This window comes from Manis pentadactyla, chromosome 6 (assembly GCF_030020395.1).
Source record: "Manis pentadactyla isolate mManPen7 chromosome 6, mManPen7.hap1, whole genome shotgun sequence".
NCBI lineage: Eukaryota > Metazoa > Chordata > Mammalia > Pholidota > Manidae > Manis > Manis pentadactyla.
In genome coordinates, this window is record NC_080024.1 from 121,945,402 (window position 1) to 121,965,324 (window position 19,923).

Here is a 19,923-nt window from a genome sequence, read left to right on the forward strand (position 1 = left end):
CGAGGTACCTTCATCCTTGCATCCCTAGTACCTAGCATGGCTGGCCATGTAGTAAGTGCCCAGTGCATGGTCAGTGTGAAATGGATCTCAGAGAGCAGATTCTGTGGGACTGGGTGTGCACTCATCCAGTCATCCACAGTGGACCACAAGGACACTTGACGGGCAGATGCCTCAAATTTGTAGGACAGATAAAGACAACTTCCAGGGTAGATGGTCTCAAGGTGAGGGATATTTCAGACATAATTATGGGACCTCATCAAGCACCACAGGTTCCGACCCTATGCAGTCCTCTCTCTGCACCCCTGCGGAGGACCGGAGGGCGATGTTCTGAGTGGCACAGATGGCCTCACTGCAGTTCTTGTTTCTCCATGTTCTTCATCTCAGAACTAAGTAGATCTAAGACTCAGATGTGTCTGTTCAACCATGTTCTTCTTTAAAAAATTGTCTGTTGGCCTTGAAAGAGAAAGGAAACTCAAGTGGAAAGGTAAATAATTAGTTCAAAATAATGATGTTTTCTGAGAGAACCAGGGCAGCAGTTAGGGGTCCGGAAGCCTTCAGCACCCTCCCTGACATCGTGAGAGACCCCTCTGTGGGCCCAACAAACTGCAGTGTGGATTCATTCCCAGTGTCTGGACCTACGGGAAAAACCCACACAGTGGCATTCTGGGAAGGACGGAGGCATTCAGAACAGGAGTGAGCTTTCTGATGATCATCAGATGTTAGTGTGAACAGCATCCTGCTTTAAAGACCTACCTATTTTTCTAAGATGCTTACTAATTACCCTTTTGCTTATAGTGTGATTTTATATAGGGAAAAAAAAACACAAAAAGATATTTAACAACTTAGTGGATTGTGTCATTCTCAGTTATTCAGGTTTGTAAGAATGGATCTGTTAAAGCAAACTGGTGATGTTTGTGAACAAGCTGAGGACAGTCTTCCCCCTTCAGGCCAGTGCTACGCCCACTTACAACATATATGCATGTTGTTTTTCCCATCCTGGCTTCAGATATTATTTTAAAACTCACATCCATTTAAGTTTCCTACTCAAGCCCATCTGTGCATACAGAGATAAAGTATATATGTAAAATTTTAAGATTATATTTATTCCAGGCCATAGAACTAACATGAAATATCTCTGTATTACCAGATGCCTTCAGTAAGACAGTTTTCCTGGCTGTTTTTGTGCATTTAAATCTTTATTACTAGAATAAAGCCAAAAAAGGTTAGATTGGACTTTCACAAAATAAATTTGACACAATCTATTTGGCTTTGTCTCAATAGACTGCTCAGTTGCAAAGCTGTTTTATTGCAACACTTTACTGAAGAACAGTTTTCCCTAGACATTGACTTTGACATGAAAATAATTGGATTTACATAAACACAAAGCAGATGACATTAATGTCTTGCTTCTTTGACACATTGGAATTACTTTCTTTGGATATGGTGGAATCCTTTATTGTTTTAATGAATTCCATGTTAAAATCTTACTTCATTTTTATTGCTCTTCAGTACGTCATTGTTAGGTGAATTATGAGGTAAAATCAAGTTAATTATCATAGAAACTTTCTTAGGGGAAACATGAAGGGGCTTATATTTGCTGAGGCCCTATTGTACTTTTCAAAATCCTCCCAGCAACCTTGGAAAGTGGGATTATTCTGACTGTACATTTTAAGAAAATCAGAACTATATGTAGATTATACATCAGGAAAATTGATTTATAAAAAACAGTAAAACTCACAGAGGTGTGGATCTGGCCCAAGATTCCACAGCTATGAAGTGTTAGAGTGGGGCTGGAGTCCAGCTCGCCTCTCTCCATTTCCTCATGGCCCCTGAAGATAAGCACCAAATAGTTGGTGGGATGGTTGAAACTTCTTTGTTGCATCAGCAATGATTGGATAGACAGGAAAAATAGATAGTTAGTGGAGATGATAGCAGTTAGTGAGCAGATAACTAACAATGCAGGCCATAGTTAGTCAGAGGACTTGAGTTGTAATTGTGTGAGTAAATTAGATGATAATGTTCTTAATAACGATAAATGTGATCAGCTGCTATTAATTGTACTGTCCATCTGTCTCAAGAACTGTCAGCATAACACTGCTGGGGAGCACTGTGAGCGCTGCAAGGAGGGCCACTATGGGAGTGCCATCCATGGATCCTGCAGAGTCTGCCCATGTCCTCATTCCAACAGGTACTGTGGGCACTTGAAGATAATCCGTAGAGACAGGAAGTAGTTTGGTGGTCACCCAGGACTTGGGGGCTGGAAGTGGGAAGTGAGAGCTACGGGCATGGGATTTCTTCTTGGGGCAACAAAAATGTCCTAAGATGGATTGTGCTGATGGTGAATTGTATGGTATGTGAAATATATCTCAGTAAAGCAGTGTGTTTTTAAAAAGAACAAACAAGAGTGCAAAACAAACAAAAGCAGTAAAAAAAACCACTTCTGTATTTTTATTTTTCCTCCTTTCTTTTGTTCTTATTTAATGGCTAAACCATGATTTGTGGAGCACACCTTATGGGCTCAGAGTTAGCCTCCCCGGATGCTGGGGAAACTGCCGTGGGGAGCACTGACCAAGACTCTGACCTCATGAGGCTCAACCTGGAGAAGTGGGCAGAGGCAGTGGTCATGCTCAGTAAAAACATACACAAATAAATAGGAAGGATCATTTCAGAGAGAGTTGGGTTATGCGGTCAGTGGTGAGTAGCTCCTTTAGAGGGTGGGTAGGAGAGCTTACTGTGAAGTTGCTGGGTGGGGACCAGTGAATGCTGAGGTGGAGAAACGATGGCAATATGTTTGCAGTGAGGGTCCGAGGTGAGGAGAAAACCGAAGAGAAGGCTGTGACGGTGTGTTCATGGACAGTAGGAAGGCAAGACGGCTGGAGTGCAGTGGGGGAGAGCCGGCCAGAGATGAGGGTGGTCGGGCGTCCAGGGTCAGATCCCGTGGGACCGTGCAGGCTATCGTTAGGCATTTGGATTTTACTCTCAGTGTGATGGAAGCCATGGGACTGGTTGTGAGCCACAGAGTGATACCGTCTGAATTCCGACTCTGGTATGGCTGGCAGATTGTAGGTAGAAAGCCACATTTTTTTTCATGGTGATCCATGTTCCATCTGGGCTTGGCACCTTGTCATAGTCTTGCTCATCATGACATGTTCCCTGTGACTTCAAGCAAAATATAACACATAACTAAGGAAACGAGAGTTGATGTGAAAGTCAGGGTGATACTGATGAAGCTCTCAGTAGTGCACAGGTTCAGGAGCAAGTGCAGACTGCAAGGTTCACCGATACCAACCAACTGTCGGAGAAATGGCCAGGTCTTAATTACCAGAGGTCACCTGGCCAGTGTGGCTTTTCTGGAGATGCATATTTAAAGTGTGCACTCTCCTTTGCTATCTGTATGTTCAATACTCCTTAAACCTGCCTAGTCCTGTGGCTCTATTTGTAAAGGCACTTCCTGCTTGACTCTTGCCCAGACTCCTTTGAGCAGATGCTAGAGAATACATAGTAGCAAAATTTCCACAGGGAGCTTGCAATCTTTGGTCACAAAGCATATTGTTATCATCAAGGTTAGCTTCTAGCTTCCACGCGGTTGAGGTAATTCACAGTTCCTCATATTTATCAGTAATCCTATTTTTATCTAATTCTCTTTCCAGCAATATTAATACTACTGACAATTCTAACCGTCCCTTTAAAGGTGTGATTCTATCCATCTTAGAGGCCAAGGGAAGCTTCCCAGGGAAGAATTCTCTTACCAGCAAATGATAAAATGCAGTTATTTCCCCTGAGATTCACATCACGGTCATGGCCAATGGACAGATGTAGTCATTTTACAAGGCAACAGGGCTTTTTTATGATCTCCGTTTAATTAAAAAAAAAGAAGAAGAAACTTCTCAAGTATGTGCCAGTTTAGAATGATTAAGAGAATCAAAAATTCCACAACTTGATTAGAAAAATGTAAAAATCACCAATGCTTGTGCCCACCGAGATGCTTACGTGGGCAAGCATGCTCTGTGCCATAGTCCCCTATGGGGCTCAACGGCCCCTCCATCACCTTTAATTCCCAGCAGGTAATGTTCCCAATATAAAAGAATGAGAATACACAAGGAGAAAATTTTTTTTAAAGAATCAGAGTTCTCTGTTCTTTTTTTCTGCCTGGACTTGCTTTATTCCTTTCTTGTTGTTCCTGGAAAAATTCTGTTGTAATCGTCTCTTCTAAAGTGAGTTACTTTGTCTTAAAGGAAGGAATGTATTTCTCTGAGCCAAAAATAAAACACAGTAAATGCCTTCAGTCCTTACTTGCCAAAATTTGCCCAATAACAGCTGAAATAATTCATCATCTACAAGTTTCATGGGCAACAATTTTCTTCATGCAAAAAGTAGCCAGACCCTTGGTCTCTATTTTCACTTAATGCGAGTCAATTCTTTCTGGCAAAAAACAATGAGCATAAAGGTTTATGTTTTTACTGGGGCTTTTTTCTGTCTTTCTTCAAGTTTTGCCACAGGCTGTGTTGTGACTGAAGAGAACGTGAGGTGCTCCTGCAAGCCTGGGTACACGGGCACACAGTGTGAAAGGTGGGTGCTCCCCTCCCCACCCCTCTGGCGGCTGGCCCTGTGGGCAGGCCGCAGCAGGCCCTGCTGGGTCACCTGAGCCAGTGCTGAGGCTGTTGGTTTCCCTGAACTGGAAGAAGGTCTCTTGGGAAAAACACAAGCCTGCTTTTAACTTCCTTCTCTTGTTTTGTGCGTGTTTCAGAAATCTGAGAATGAGACAGAGCATTTTATAGCCCCATATACCCCTGACACATACCCCTGCAGGCCCCTCCCTGTACATATTTCTATATGCCCCTCCTCCTCCACATTCCTAGGGATCCTTACCCTACCCACATGGCCCTGTGTACCCCTACCTCCATGTAAATTCATCCCTACACACTCCTCTCCCAGCATGTACACATCCCTACTTGCCTGTATACGCATATGCAATTTTATATACTCCTATATGCACAAATCCATAGCCTTAGATATTCCAACACATACACCTCTATCTCCACACAATATTATGAACAGGACAGTCTGCATCTTACTCATTTCTGAATCCCTAGTGTCTAGCATGGTATTGTTCACATCATAGGTGTTCAGTAATGTTTGTGAATCAAAAAAATAAATGTTGCAAAATGGTATGTACTGAATTATAAAGGGCCGTAGAACCAAGTTTCAGTATTCATAAGCAAAGCAACATGAGGTACTTAAAATCTAGCTGGGAAGATACTTGAAGAAGTGACAGTATAGCATGTAAGTCATATGGGCAACATATTTTTCAATTTAAAATAACATCATAAAATCAATACATACATATTATGAAAATGATGGAATACAAGTGAGCAAAGAAGCAACTAGGCCCACCACACCCCTATCTAACCCTATGTACTTGTGCATGCTTACACACAGTCCTATTAATAATCATTTTACCTACAGAAAACCACTGCTTGTTGTATATTCTCACAGATCATTTCTGTGGACATAGATCACTTCTTAAAAACAAAAACCAATTCCTGCTTTACTTGCTATTTTGACTTGTTTTCTTATCTGATAGTGTATTAGTAATATTCACATCTGTAAGTACTCATTGATCATACCACATCAAGACCAAGAAGTTCCATAATCCCCTACTGCTGGTCTTTGAGCAGTTTACCATTACCCCTACTGTTTACCATTCATAGTGGCACCAAAATTAAATCCTTGTAGCTAAATATTTGTCTACATATATTCTAGAATAGCATGGTGGACAGACATACAAACGAGCTGTGGAAATAGTGAGGGAGAACGTAAGTGGGCTAAGTCGGGCTGCGATAGAAGGAGCACCCAGCCAGCCTTGAAGGGCGAGGGCTGGAAGGGCCTGCTCTCCTGAGACATGAAGGACAGATGGGTGGGTATTGGGTGCTGGGAATGTCATCCAGGCTTGGTGATTTCAAAGCTATGCAGACTCCCACCTGGGAAAGATGTCCTAATTTAATCCTTCTAATGGTTCTTCACAAAAAAATGAAGCAGACGACAGCAACAGGCTGGATGAGACACTGATTTGGCAGGTAGCTGATTTGAAATGAGAAATTCTTAATTAAAGGTGCATCTCTCATTTCTTGTTTGTTACATGTGATGTCTCAAGAGAACAAACTTGTTTCTTAAAATTTTTTAAGACTTTTTCACAGGTAAATGCCATTTTAGTGTCAAAATTTTCTCATTTATTAAACATTTATTGAGCACCCATGCGAGGCACCCTTCCTTCAGGACTGGTGGACAATGCAGTGATAAATACAAGGACAGCTTAGCGTGCAAAGTGGGAATCCATGTGGGAGGTGGGGCGGCAGAGGAGGAGGCAGCCAACCTGCGAGGGGGCCTAGGAACGACTTCCCAGATCGTACCACATGCTGCGGAGTGTTTCTCTCTTGGCCACAGAGCCGCAGGTGACAAATGTGTCCTCTGCCCTATTTGTCTTACTGATGTCCTCTATGAAATCCAGAAGTTTTGGTCCTGGAACTTGAGTCCATTGTGTTTAGCCATTACCACAAAATGAGGATAAGGGAACCAGTCACTTCTTGTAATGGGTATCTGGTGCTTTGTGAGGGTAAAGATGAAGTGGACTCAAACTTCCTAAATATTTATGTGACTTTAATATAAGGTATGTGTAATTATGTATCTTTTAAGCAGAAAGTTTAGAGAGAGGTGAGACATTTAAAAATAAGGTATTTAAAACTTATCTTTGCCTATCATGGTTTGTTAGGTAAAATGCAGGGTTGATCACATACAGTAAAGCCTGATTATTAGTACACTGCCAACTTGCTTAGCAGATAAGCTGCTTCTGCTAAGTTACCTTCTTGATAAAAATGCAATACGTGGGTTTTCTGCTTCCTATCCATGTTCTGAAGTGTAATCATTTCAAATGATACCAATTATGTGTATATATGCATATAATGAATATTCGTGTATATATGAATATTTCATGTCTTAAAATGGTAGCTTCCTTTTATTGAGTGTCTATTATGTACAGGCATTGTACTAGATTCTCTACATTATCTTTTATTTCACAACCATTGACCAAAATAGGTATTGTTAGTACTGATTATTCATTCAGCATATGCTTATCTGGCACCTAATACGTGCCCAGGCTGTATCCCAGGTGCTGAGGATATATCAGTAAGCTGAATAGCCAAAAAATTCTTCCCCTCATGGGGCTTACATTTTCATGGAGGGAAAAGATAAAGAAACTGAAGCTTGAAGGCTTATGATAACAGCCCAAGATTCCACAGTATGTTTTGGAGGCAGCGATCTAGCCACATCCTCCTGATTTAAAACCTGCATCCTTTGCGCTATATCATTTGTGTATCTGTTGGTAAAGTATATTTAAATTACCTAACAGTTCTTTGATGCAAAGATTAAATTTGAAGAGTCAAATAGCCTATTCCCTTGATTCTATCAATTCTATTGATGATAAGACATCACACACACACATCGATTTAATGACAATTTGGGTGGGGGATAGAATAGGAATAGAACTTTGCTAATAGACAGAAACATTTTCATTTACATCCCAATTCCAAAATGGGGACTCCGAATCAAGGAAATACGGATCTTCTAACTTGTAAATAAAGAATTGCATTCTCATCACTAAGTGACACGTTCATTCTTGCAAATCTACTTCAGCCTTCCTCCCATAGCAATACAACATCCCAATCAGAGAGTTAAAGGCAGAGAAGAGAAAATGTGGTGGAATAAATGATGAATTTGGGGGGTATCTCTCATCTTTCTCTGTATTTTGTGTAGGTGTGCACCAGGATATTTTGGGAACCCCCAGAAGTTCGGAGGTAGCTGTCAACCATGCAATTGTAACAACAACGGCCAGTTGGGCAGTTGTCACCCCCTGACTGGAGGTAAGATGGACTTACACCTTTGTTAGCCTGCATTTATCAAGCTGATATAAAAATAGCAGGTGAAGAACACAAGCAAACATTTTCAGAAAGCGTAGTACACAATTCCAGCTACAAGTGGTCTCCTTGTTTTGATGACCTTGGGGATGCTTAGGTAGTTTATATAGCTTTGGTGAATAACTTACTTCAAGTATTTTTTTTTTCAAGTAAATTATTTTTAAAACTCAACTGTAGCCAAAATAACCCCAGACCCTACTTTGGTGATGTTGCTAAGCTCTCCCTCAGATGTTAAAAGGTTATCATCATGTCACCTTTCTTCATGTGTCTATTTTAAGAGGTCAACATACTTTTTCTGTAATAGCAAGACTGTCTGGGATGGGGGTGGTATAAATTGGGATGGATTTTGCATACCAAAGAATGGGTTCATTAGGAGAAGACTATCCTTTTATTTCTTCGACAGAATATTAATGTGATTTATCAGGAAAATGCCATTAATATCATGTAATGCCAAAAACTTGGATAAAGTCTCTCATCTTAGAATTATGGACAAGATGAAGAACTAAACCTTGGATGTGTGGATTAGATCTGGTCAGCTGACCATTCCTAAAAGAATGCAGAGTAAATGGATTTTTATGATCAGTCTAGAATGAGATCTCTAAGTCTTGGGGTTTCATCATTAGCTCCCTCTTGCTGGACATTGTTGAGTTGCTGGAAATATAGAAGGCATGCCCGTCCACTTATCAAAGAATACACAATTGGGAGAGATAGTAAATGCCTCCTAGGACACATTTAGAATATTTAAGGGCCTCCATGATGGGCTGGTTCCAACTAGATGAAATTATGTTAGAAGCATGTGATCCTCTAGTTAAATGGAATAAACATGGCATGTGAGAGTGTGAGAGATGTGGCTTAGAAGAGGGAGGTATAAAAAAGCTAAAGTTTTAATAGTTCAGTATGGCTCAGGAGAGGAATGTGGCCTCTAGGACACCTCATACTACCTTCACCGACTTGTAGAGTTTAAAACCAGGTGGTCTGCCATGCTGCTCATGTAAGCCCTTACATGGGGCTAATGTCTTTAGAAGACCGAAGACAAGCTACAGCTTGTTCAGAAAGAGGTGAGGCTGTGAAGGGACCTGGAACCATGTCACATGAGGAAGGACTGACAAGCCAGGACAATGAAAGGGGATCTTGGAAAGGGTGTATTTGAAAGGGGGTATGTGTGTGTGTGTATATATATATATATATATATAATACATATTTTAAAAATACACATATAAAATACACATCTTTTAAAATTATTTCTGTTTATTAAAAAAAAATATTAAACCACATTTACTTTTAGTTGTTAAGAATAAACATAGGTTCAGTATGAAAAATTTGGAAAAAAAAGGGGGGATCTGGTGTGCGGGAGAAGGGTTGGTCTCGTTCTATGTGGCATAAGGGTTAGAACCCAAGGAGTGGATGCTAGAGGGAGATCTATTTTAAACCATCCTAAGGAAGAAGTGTCACCTATTTAAAGAGGAAAAGGACTGTTTTAAAAGGAAATGAGTCTGCTGTCACTGGATGTATTCAAGCAGACACTTCAACATCACAACACAGCTTACTTGTGAGATCAGTGTCTTTTCAACCCTCCTCTTCTCCTCTAGTAACAAAAATAAGCAACCTGAAATGAGGAGGGTAACTGTTCTCAAATTGGAAGAAAATGCTACTAATGAGACTTGTTTTTTTCCTGTGTTTCATTCTTTCTTTTTCTTTCAATTATTGTACAGATTCCTTGGTGGTCAAAACTCAAGCTTATAGGGAACACTGCACTGATAAATCAGTCATCCATACAAGCTGGTCCCCCCCATCCCAGACTATTCAAGGTGCTAAAGGAGATTATAAGGAAATAAAACCCTGTTTCCTGGCCATAAAGCATTTACAGTCTAATTAAGGAAATATAAGTGACACAATTATATATACATATAAGAATGAGTAAAAGATTTTTAAAAAATAAGTAAGAAAAACTTATGATTTTATATAATAAATTCAAATATATAGAAAATAGACATTGTCTTTGGCAAGATCAAGGGTGATATTTTTCCAAATGTTATTATATTCTGATTTTCCAAAATTTTCCATACTGAACCTATGTTTATTCTTAACAACTAAAAGTAAATGTGGTTTAATATATTTTTTTAATAAACAGAAATAATTTTAAAAGCTGTGTATTTTATATGTGTATTTTAAAAATATGTATTATATAATATATATACACACACACACACACACACACACACATATATATACACACATAAAAGTGTGGAATATTGCCCTTTGCTGAGAAGAATGAATGTGAAAGCCTCCTTGTAGTGTGTCTAGGAGAATTTCAAGCTTAGAGTTTTCTTGTGATGAAGTTAGACTATTTTTCACAGGGAAGGGAGAGGGCATTTCAGTGTAGGAATGCATGTTATGGAGAAAGCGCGAAAGTGTGAGGAATAAAGACTGTCCAAGGCTGACCAGCAGGCTTTCCTGACCATAGCTGAGAACCTCAAACTTGGGCTTATACGAGCGCTCATTGGTGGTGTGGGTCCACTAGCATCATAGGCAGGTCCCTCTCCCGGCATCTGTCACCCTGTTTTGTTGCTTGTCTCCCTGCCCTGCCCTATGGGGCCACTAAACCAAAGAACAGAAGGAACTTTTGTCCTGGTATATCTGTATGTCCTGCACATAGTACAGGGCCGTGGCACACACTGTGTTTGGGGCGCTCAGTGAATGTTTGTTGAATGTTCTTGAATGACCCTGGAAGAGATGTCTGCCATTGCATAGGAGCTTGTTAAATGAAGAAAATCTTGAACTACCGACTTGGAGCTTTAATTTGATAAGAATGTCATGACCCTTTATAGAGAAGAGACTGAATGGGTAATCAAGAGGCTACCAGAGGACTTGCTGCGGCAGGCCCACTGGGAGGCGACAGCTCGCAGGAATGGCAGGGCTGAGGGAGGGAAAGGGGGGGAGAGCTGGCCATGCAGGGGCTTGGGTGGCTAACGTCTTCCCAGTTCTGAGAGCCAGGTTAAAAAGCAGATGAGGAGACGATTTAAAAACAGTACCTTTTTCGGCTATTCCTCATTTCAGACTGCATAAACCAAGAACCCAAAGATGGCAGCCCTGGAGAAGAATGTGATGGTAAGAAATGAAAGTCCCTCTCCTTCCCACGTGGTGGGATTTCATTTGAGATATGTGAGCCCCTTGCTGGGACATGTGGTTTCCAGTCTGAAAAAGCAGTGGTGGGAGGAGGACTACTTAGGGTCAAACCCAGCCTCTATCAACTATTAGCTCTATGACCTTGGCCAAGTGACCTTACTTCTCCAAGCCTGTTTCGTCATTTGTAAAATGGGCATAATAATTACACCTACCTCATAGGGTTTTTGGGAAAATGCTTATAAATCCCTATTACAATGCCATGTATGTAGCAAGCACTGAATAAATAAAAGCTATGTATTATTATTTTTTGTACATACAAAATAAGAAATAAGATGCATAGGATCACCATTTTACCAATTTTATTGAGATATAATTGACATAACAACATCGTATGAGTCTAAGTTCTGCAACATAATGATTTAATATATATACACATTGTGAAATTTTTATCACAAAGTTTAATATCTATTATCTCACATTGTTACCAAATTTTTTTCTTGTGATGAGAACTTTTAAGATCTACTCTACCAGTGACTTCGAAATGTCAATACAGTGTTATTAACTATAGTCACCATGCTGTACATCCCCAGAACTTACTTTTCCAATAACTGGACACTTGTACCTTTTGACCCCCTTCACCCATTTCCCCCACTCCACAATTTCTCTTTAATTCTCCCTGTCTGGAGACCTCCCTTTTTCAGAATCTGTGACCCTCCCTCACACATGCAGACTGTGAGTTTTGCCATTAAGACCACTGTCTACACTTGCTGGGCTGTACAGCCCCAGTGCCCTTGCATCCCTCTGGTTCCAGCCTGCAGCACACTTGCCTCTGACTGTATTCCCTGCAGATTGTGACAGCTGTGTGATGACACTCTTGAATGACCTGACTGCCATGGGTGAGGAGCTCCGTGTGGTCAAGGCTCGGCTGCAGGGCCTGAGTGGCAGCACGGGTGCTCTGGAGCAGATGAAGCACTTGGAGGCACAGACCAAGGACCTGAGGGTAAGTACCCTGTGGGTCCGGCACAAAGCCGGGCCCAGATAGATACACGGGGACTAGGTGCTGCCTGAATGAGTGCCCCTCAACCAGGAAAGGGGAAGACGTTGAATCCATTTAAGGCTAAGAGGGCCTTCCTTTTCCCTCTGATTCAAGTAAAGATTAGATTTTTACAGGTGGAAAGTACTAGTGAACACACAAAACTAGTATTTCTCAGTGAATATTCTTTATTTACTGAATGTTCCTGGGCCAGTTTTTCCTATAGAGCCTTTAGCTCAATATCTTGCATTCAGAAGACTCTAAAACAGACATGTAGAAAATTGGTATTAGTTCTTCTTTAAATGTTTGATGGAATTTTCCAGGGAAGCCATGTAGGCTTGGGGTTTTCATTGCTGGAAGTTTAAAAAAAAATAAACCATAAATTCAACCCTTAAAAAATAGATATGGGACTATTCAGGTTATCTGTTTCTTTTTGAGTGATATTTAGTAATTTGTACCTTTCAGATAATTTTTCCATTTCATCTAAATTACCAAATGTATTGACATGCTATTGTTCATAATTTTCCCTTATTATCTTTTTAATATATGCAAAATCTGTAGTAATTTGATCTCATCCATTCCTGGTAATTTGCCTTATCTCTTTTTTCTTGATTATTCTGGCTAGCAAGTTATCGATGTTACTGAGCTTTTTATTTCATTGATTTTTCTCCATTGCTTTTCTTTTTTTGATTTTATTCATTTCTGGTTTTGTCCATATTTTTTCTTCCTTCTACTTGCTTTGGTTTAACCTACTATTCATTTTCTAGTTTCTTAAAATGAAAGCTTATTTTACTGAATAAAACCTGTCTTGCTTTAATATAAGCATTTAATGCTACAAGAAGTACTACTCAGCTGTATTCCAAACATGTTTAAATGTTGTGTTTTCATTTTAATTCAGTTCAAAAGATTTTCTTATTTCTTCTGTGGCATGTCTTTGGCTCCTGAGTCATTTCGAAGTTTGCTAATTTCCAAATGGGGGATTTTCCAGAGAGCTTTCTGTTACTGAATTCTAATTTTAAAAATTCCATTGTGGTCAAAGAACATGCTTAAAATGATTCTAGTCCTTTTCAGCATGTTGAGGTTTATGGGAGAATGTTCTATGTGCCCTTGGGAAGTAGGTGCCTAGAGAGTATCCTGAGAAGTAATGGGCCTACAGTGCCCCAAAGGGCTGGAGTCAGGATCTCTGGGGCAACAGGGAGCTCCTCTGCCTATGAATGCAGGCTGAGAAAGCAGCCTGGAAATCACCCAGGGCTCACTGTTGGGCAGTGGTGACATGAAACCTGGGAAAGCTACACCCTTACAGCTGGGACCTGCGTAAGATCTACAAACCAGGGTCTGTACTGGAATGGGATCCTCAACATCACCATAGAAGACAATTCCTAAGCTGCCAATATAAGACCTGACCTGGACTAAGGGTGGGGTGTCCTAAGATCACTGGACCGGGCACAGACAGTGCAGAGAGAGCAGGGGCAGCCCCCACTCAGAATAAGAATAAACCTGCAGAGCATTGGAATAGACAAATAATAATACAAAAGACATCAGCAGAAGGATCTTCAAGAGATGAGTTCCCTTTAGGGAAAACTGAAAATCATAGGACAATGGGGAAATTACTGTGCAGAAAACATCCAATAAAAGGAATGAGAAGTTAGAACACTTCAAAAAAAAATCAGAAACCACACAAGAAGAGGTGGATATGAAAAGATCCAATTAAAAATTGTGGAAATGAAAAAGGTATTTTCACCGAGGCCAAAGAGTCCAGCAGAGGAGATAAACTCTAAACCAGACATAGTGAAAGAGACTTCGGGGAATGTTCAATAAGTGGTTTTGGAATGAGGGCTCATTCTTAGTGGTTATATTTGAGTACATATGGCAAAAAAAAAACTAGAAAAACATGTCTTTTCTATCCCATCAAGGTAATTTTAGTCCATGATTTACAGGCTTAATATAGAGGGGAAGTGGTGGGTGGGGGAAAGGCCTTTATGTTTTGAGAGGAAAAGGCCACTGGAGTTACTTTGATGTCATCAATACTACTGTGCTTCCTCAATGAAGGGAAGGGAGCCAACATTTCAGCAGGCTCCTAGGAGCTAGGATTTGTGCTTAATTGCTTTACTGAAATCTCACAACATCCTATGAGGAAAATAGTGTTATGTTCATTTAACAGGCATCATAAGCTAAGTAGCTAGTACATGGTGGTTCTAGAATTCTAACCAAGATCCAATTCAAAGACCGTGCTTTACTCACTGTTCCTGTCCAGGTCTTCTCACATTCTATAGAATGATGGGCCATAGTTTTCCCATAGGAAAATTAAAATAGAACCATCTTCTTGCTAGATCACACACACACTATGAAAATTCAGTAGGAATAAGTGTGAGAAGGATATAGACATTTTTGAATGCTTGTGGGTACACGGCATTTTGTACTCTATTAGCCCACTTATATCAAAACCAACACAGCAGCTTAATATTACAACCTCCAGTTTACTGATGGAGATAAGGTTCCATGGGGTTTGTCTACTAAGTGGCTGACCTAGGTTTGGATCTAAAGCTGTGAAGCCTGTGTTCTTTTACCCAACACTGGCCCTCATACACAAATGGAAGTAATGGTGTGGCTTTTTTCTATAAATTTTTTTCAAGGTATTTGCGAATTTTCTCCAAAATGTTAAAAATAATCACTACTCTAGATATTATGTGCAGCTATGTCACCTCTAAAAGTAATAATGGAGTTTAGTATCCAAAAAAGGACTAGGATCCTGGATTTGGGTCCTGAAGCCAACCCTGATCAGCTGTACATCCGTGGCGCAGACAAGTCAGTCAACTCCCTGGGTCTTCTGTTTTCTTATTTGTAATGGGAGGGCATTCAGTTAAATGAACTCTGCATTCTCTTTCTTCTCTAAAATTCTTTAAATATGATAGTTCCTTCAGTGAAGTAGCTATAGACACTGCTTTTAGCATTGTAAGCTTAAATAAAGGTTAAAAATAGATGAATTTATTGTAGAATCGAAATGAACATATCAGGTAAGTGGTATCACCCTCATTTCTGTAAGGTGATATCATTAATTCCAGTGAAGTATATCTTGTTTCTTCATGTTTCTAAATTTTGCTGCTTTATTTTACAGCCATGTCACAATTCACATCAGAAAGTTGATTCTTCACATAGCTTTTTTCAAAGAACCCTTTTTTTCCCCTCTGGATCAGCATTGTTTTTGCTCAATGAGCCTTTTCATATCATCACCTGGTTCACCAAGTTAACAGGACTTATTCCAAATTCCCACTCTAAAGGGAGATTAACTGTGTATTTTACTTTCAGAATCAGTTGCTCAACTACCGTTCTGCCATTTCAAACCATGGATCAAAAATGGATGGCCTGGAAAAAGAACTGAGTAATTTGAATCATGAATTTGAAGCTTTGCAAGAGAAGGTAATGTATTGGGTCAATAACATTAACTTTTTTTTTCTTTCAAAATATTGTTGGTTTTCTCCCCCTTCAACTTAATTTGTTGTTAATCAACTTATTTTTCACATAGGTTCAAGTAAATGCCAGAAAAGCACAAACATTACATAACAGTGTTGATCAGACGGCCCAAAGTGCAAAAGAGTTGGACACGAAGATTAACAATGTCATCCGGAATGTGCACAGTAAGAAAACTTAGTTCAATTAAATAGTTTTTATGTTACATAGGCTTTTTTGGACACTGGAAGAATTTCCCTTTAGGAGTCCAACATTATGAAAAAGATCCTGTAGTTAATAATACTAAAAAACTAACAAGAACCCTCCATAAAAATCTCTATTCCCCCTTTTTTTTGAGTAGTCTACTGGAGTCCAGAATTCCCAGATTAATTAACTCCTCAATGTTTTCTAGTTCTCTTTTTTGTTTTGATTTGTTTGTATGGCTGTTCATTTTAATTTTATTTTTTTTATTAAGGTATCATTGATATACACTCTTATGAAGGTTTCACAAGAAAAACAATGTGGTATTACATTCACCCTTATTATCGAGTCCCCCCCCATAAGTCATTGCAGTCACTGTCCATCAGTGTAGTAAGATGCCACAGAGTCCCTACTTGTCTTCTCTGTGCTACACTATCTTCCCCGTGACCCCACACACACCATGTGCACTAATCATAATACCTCTCAATCCTCTTCTCCCTCCTTCCCCACCCGTCCTCCCCCATCCCTCCCCTTTGGTAATGGCTAGTCCCTTCTTGGAGTCTGTGAATTTGCTGCTATTTTGTTCCTTCAGTTTTACTTCGTTGTCATACTCCACAAATGAGGGAAATCATTTGGTATTTGTCTTTCTCTGCCTGGTTTATTTCACTGAGCATAATACCCTCTAGCTCCATCCATGTTGTTGCAAATGGTAGAATTTGTTTCTTTCTTATGGCTGAGTAGTATTCCATTGTGTGTGTGTATGTAGCACCTCTTCTTTATCCATTCATCTACTGATGGACACTTAGGTTGCTTCCATTTCTTTGTATGGCTATTGTAAATAGTGCTGCAATAAACATAGGGGTGCATATGTCTTTTTGAATCTAAGAAGTTGTATTCTTTGGGTAAATTCCCAGGAGTGGAATTCCCGGCTCAAATGGTATTTCTATTTTTAGTTTTTTGAGGAACTTCCATATTGCTTTCCACAATGGTTGAACTAGTTTACATTCCCACCAGCAGTGTAGGAGGGTTCCCCTTTCTCTGCATCCTCACCAGCATTTGTTGTTCCTAGTCTTTTCTATGTTGGCCATCCTAACTGGTGAAAGGTGATATCTCAATTGTGTTTTTAATTTGCATTTCCCTGATAATTAGTGATGTGGAGCATCTTTTCATATGCCTGTTGGCCATCTGAATTTCTTCTTTGGAGAAGTGTCTGTTCATATTCTCCACCCACTTTTTAATTGAGTTATTTGTTTTTTGGGTGTTGAGGCATGTGAGTTCTTAATGTATTTTGGATGTTAACCCCTTATCAAATAAGTCATTTAAGAATATATTATCCCATACTGTAGGATGCCTTTTTGTTCCATTGATGGTGTCCTTTGCTATACAAAAGTTTTTAGTTTGATGTAGTCCCATTTGTTCATTTTTGCTTTTCTTTCCTTTGCCCAAGGGGGTACATTCAGGAAAAAGTTGCTCATGTTTATATTCAAGAGACTTTTTACTATGATTTCTTCTAAGAGTTTTATGGTTTCATGACTTACATTCAGGTCTTTGATCCATTTTGAGTTTACTTTTGTGTATGGGGTTAGACAGTAATCCAGTTTCATTCTCTTGCATGTAACTGTCCAGTTTTGCCAACACCAGTTGTTGAAGAGGCTGTCATTTTCTCATTGTATATCCATGGCTCCTTTATAGAATATTAATTGGCCATATATGTTTGGGTTTATATCTGGGCTCTCTAGTCTGTCCCATTGGTCTGTGGGTCTGTTCCTGTGCCAGTACCAAATTGTCTTGATTACTATGGCTTTGTAGTAGAGCTTGAAGTCAGGAAGTGTAATCCCCTCAGCTTTATTCTTCCTTCTCAAGATTGCTTTGGCTATTCGGGGTCTTTTTTGGTTCCATATGAATTTTAGAACAATTTTCTCTAGTTCATTGAAGAATGCTGTTAGTATTTTGATAGGGATTGCATTGAATCTGTAGACTGATTTTGGCAGGATGGCCATTTTGACAATATTAATTCTTCCTATCTATGAGCATGGAATGTATTTCCATCTATTGGTATCTTCTTTAATTTCTCTCAGGAGTGTCCTGTAGTTTTCAGGATATAGGTCTTTCACTTCCTTGGTTAGGTTTATTCCTAGGTATTTATTCTTTTTGATGCAATTGTGAATGGAATTGATTTCCTGGTTTCTCTTTCTGCTAGTTCATTGTTAGTGTATAGGAATGCAACAGATTTCTGTGTATTAATTTTGTATCCTGCATCTTTGCTGAATTCAGATATTGTTCCAGTAGTTTTGGAGTGGATTCTTTAGGGTTTTTTATGTACAATATCATGTCATCTGCAAACAGTGACAGTTTAACTTCTTCCTTGCCAATCTGGATGCCTTTTATTTCTTTGTGTTTCCTGATTGCTATGGCTAGGACCTCCAGAACTATGTTGAATAAAAGTGGGGAGAGTGGGCATCCTTGTTTTGTTCCCAGTCTTAAAGGTAAAGCTTTCAGCTTCTTGCTGTTAAGTCTGATGTTGGTTGTAGGTTTGTCACATATGGCCTTATTATGTTGATATACTTGCCCTCTATACCCATTTTGTTGAGAGTTTTTATCATGAATGGATGCCGAATTTTGCTGAATGCTTTTTCAGCATCCATGGAGATGATCTTGTGGTTTTTGTCCTTTTTTTGTTGATGTGGTGTATGATGTTGATGGATTTTCGAATTTGTACCATCCTTGCATCCCTGGAAGAAATCCTGCTTGATCATGATGGATGATCTTTTTGAGGTATTTTTGAATTCGGTTTGCTAATATTTTATTGAGTATTTTTGCATCTATGTTCATCAGGGCTATTGGTCTGTAATTTTCTTTTTTTGTGGTGTCTTTGCCTGGATTTGGTATTAGAGTGATGCTGGCCTCACAGAATGAGTTTAGGAGTATTCCCTTGTCTTCTACTTTTTGGAAAACTTTTAGGAGGATGGGTATTGGGTCTTCACTTAACGTTTGATGAAATTTATCAGTGAAAGCAGCTGGTCCAGGAGTTTTTTCTTAGGTAGTTTTTTTTACTACCAGTTCAATTTTGTTGATGGTAATTGGTCTGTTCAGATTTTTTGTTTCTTCCTTGGTCAGCCTTGGAAGGTTGTATTTTTCTAGAAAGTTGTCCATTTCTTCTAGGTTATCTGCTTTGTTACCATGTAATTTTTCATAGTATTCTCTCATAAGTCTTTGTATTTCTTTGGTGTCCGTAGTGAATTTTCCTTTCTCATTTCTGATTCTGTTTGTGTATGTAGACTCTCTTTTTTTCTTGTTAAGTCTGGCTAGGGGTTTATCTATTTTGTTTATTTTCTTGAAGAACCAGCTCCTGCTTTCATTGATTCTATTGTTTTATTCTTCTCGATTTTATTTATTTCTCCTCTGATTTTTATTATCCTTCCTTCTATTGACTTTGGGCCTCATTTGTTCTTCTTTTTCTAGTTTCATTAATTGTGAGTTTAGACTGTTCATGTGGGATTGTTCTTTTTTCCTGAGGTAGGCCTGTACTGCAGTATACTTCCCTCTTAGCATGGCCTTCACTGCGTCCCACAGATTTTGCAGTGTTGAATTATTGTTGTCGTTTTTCTCCATATATTGCTTGATCTCTTTTTATTTGGGTTATTGATCCATTGGTTATTTAAGAGCGTGTTTTTAAACCTCCATATGTTTGTGGGCTTTTTCATTTTCTTTGTGTAATTTATTTCTAGTTTCATACCTTTGTGGTCTGAGAAGCTGATTCGTACCATTTCAATCTTTTTGAATTTACTGAGGCTCTTTTTGTGGCCTAGTATATGATCTGTTCTTGAAAATGTTCCAAGTGCAGTTGAGAATAATGTGTTTTCTGCTGCTTTTGGGTTGAGTGTTTTGTAGATGTCTGTTAGTTCCATTTGTTCTAGTGTGTTGTTCAGTGCCTCTGTCTCCTTACTTATTTTCTGTCTGGTTGATCTGTCCTTTGGAGTGAGTGGAGTGTTGAAGCCTCCTAAAATGAATGCACTGTATTCTATTTCCCCCATCAGTTCTGTTAATATTTGTTTCACATATGTAGGTGCTCCTGTGTTAGATATTCATAATGGTTATATGCTCTTGGTGGACTGACCCCTTTATCATTATGTAATGTCCTTCTTT

The 19,923-nt window shown here is 39.3% G+C and overlaps 1 protein-coding gene across 8 annotated transcripts in view; it reads left to right on the forward strand.

The window, feature by feature from the left end:
* LAMA3 (laminin subunit alpha 3) overlaps window positions 1-19,923 on the forward strand; it is a 242,243-nt gene that overhangs the window by 172,139 nt on the left and 50,181 nt on the right. For all 8 annotated transcript variants that reach the window (XM_057504103.1, XM_057504102.1, XM_057504098.1 and 5 more), the window contains 7 exons: window positions 2,079-2,188; window positions 4,489-4,569; window positions 7,810-7,916; window positions 11,028-11,078; window positions 11,945-12,096; window positions 15,436-15,546; window positions 15,653-15,764. In XM_057504103.1, the coding sequence (XP_057360086.1) occupies window positions 2,079-2,188; window positions 4,489-4,569; window positions 7,810-7,916; window positions 11,028-11,078; window positions 11,945-12,096; window positions 15,436-15,546; window positions 15,653-15,764 (724 nt within the window). The remainder of the gene's footprint in view (window positions 1-2,078; window positions 2,189-4,488; window positions 4,570-7,809; window positions 7,917-11,027; window positions 11,079-11,944; window positions 12,097-15,435; window positions 15,547-15,652; window positions 15,765-19,923) is intronic.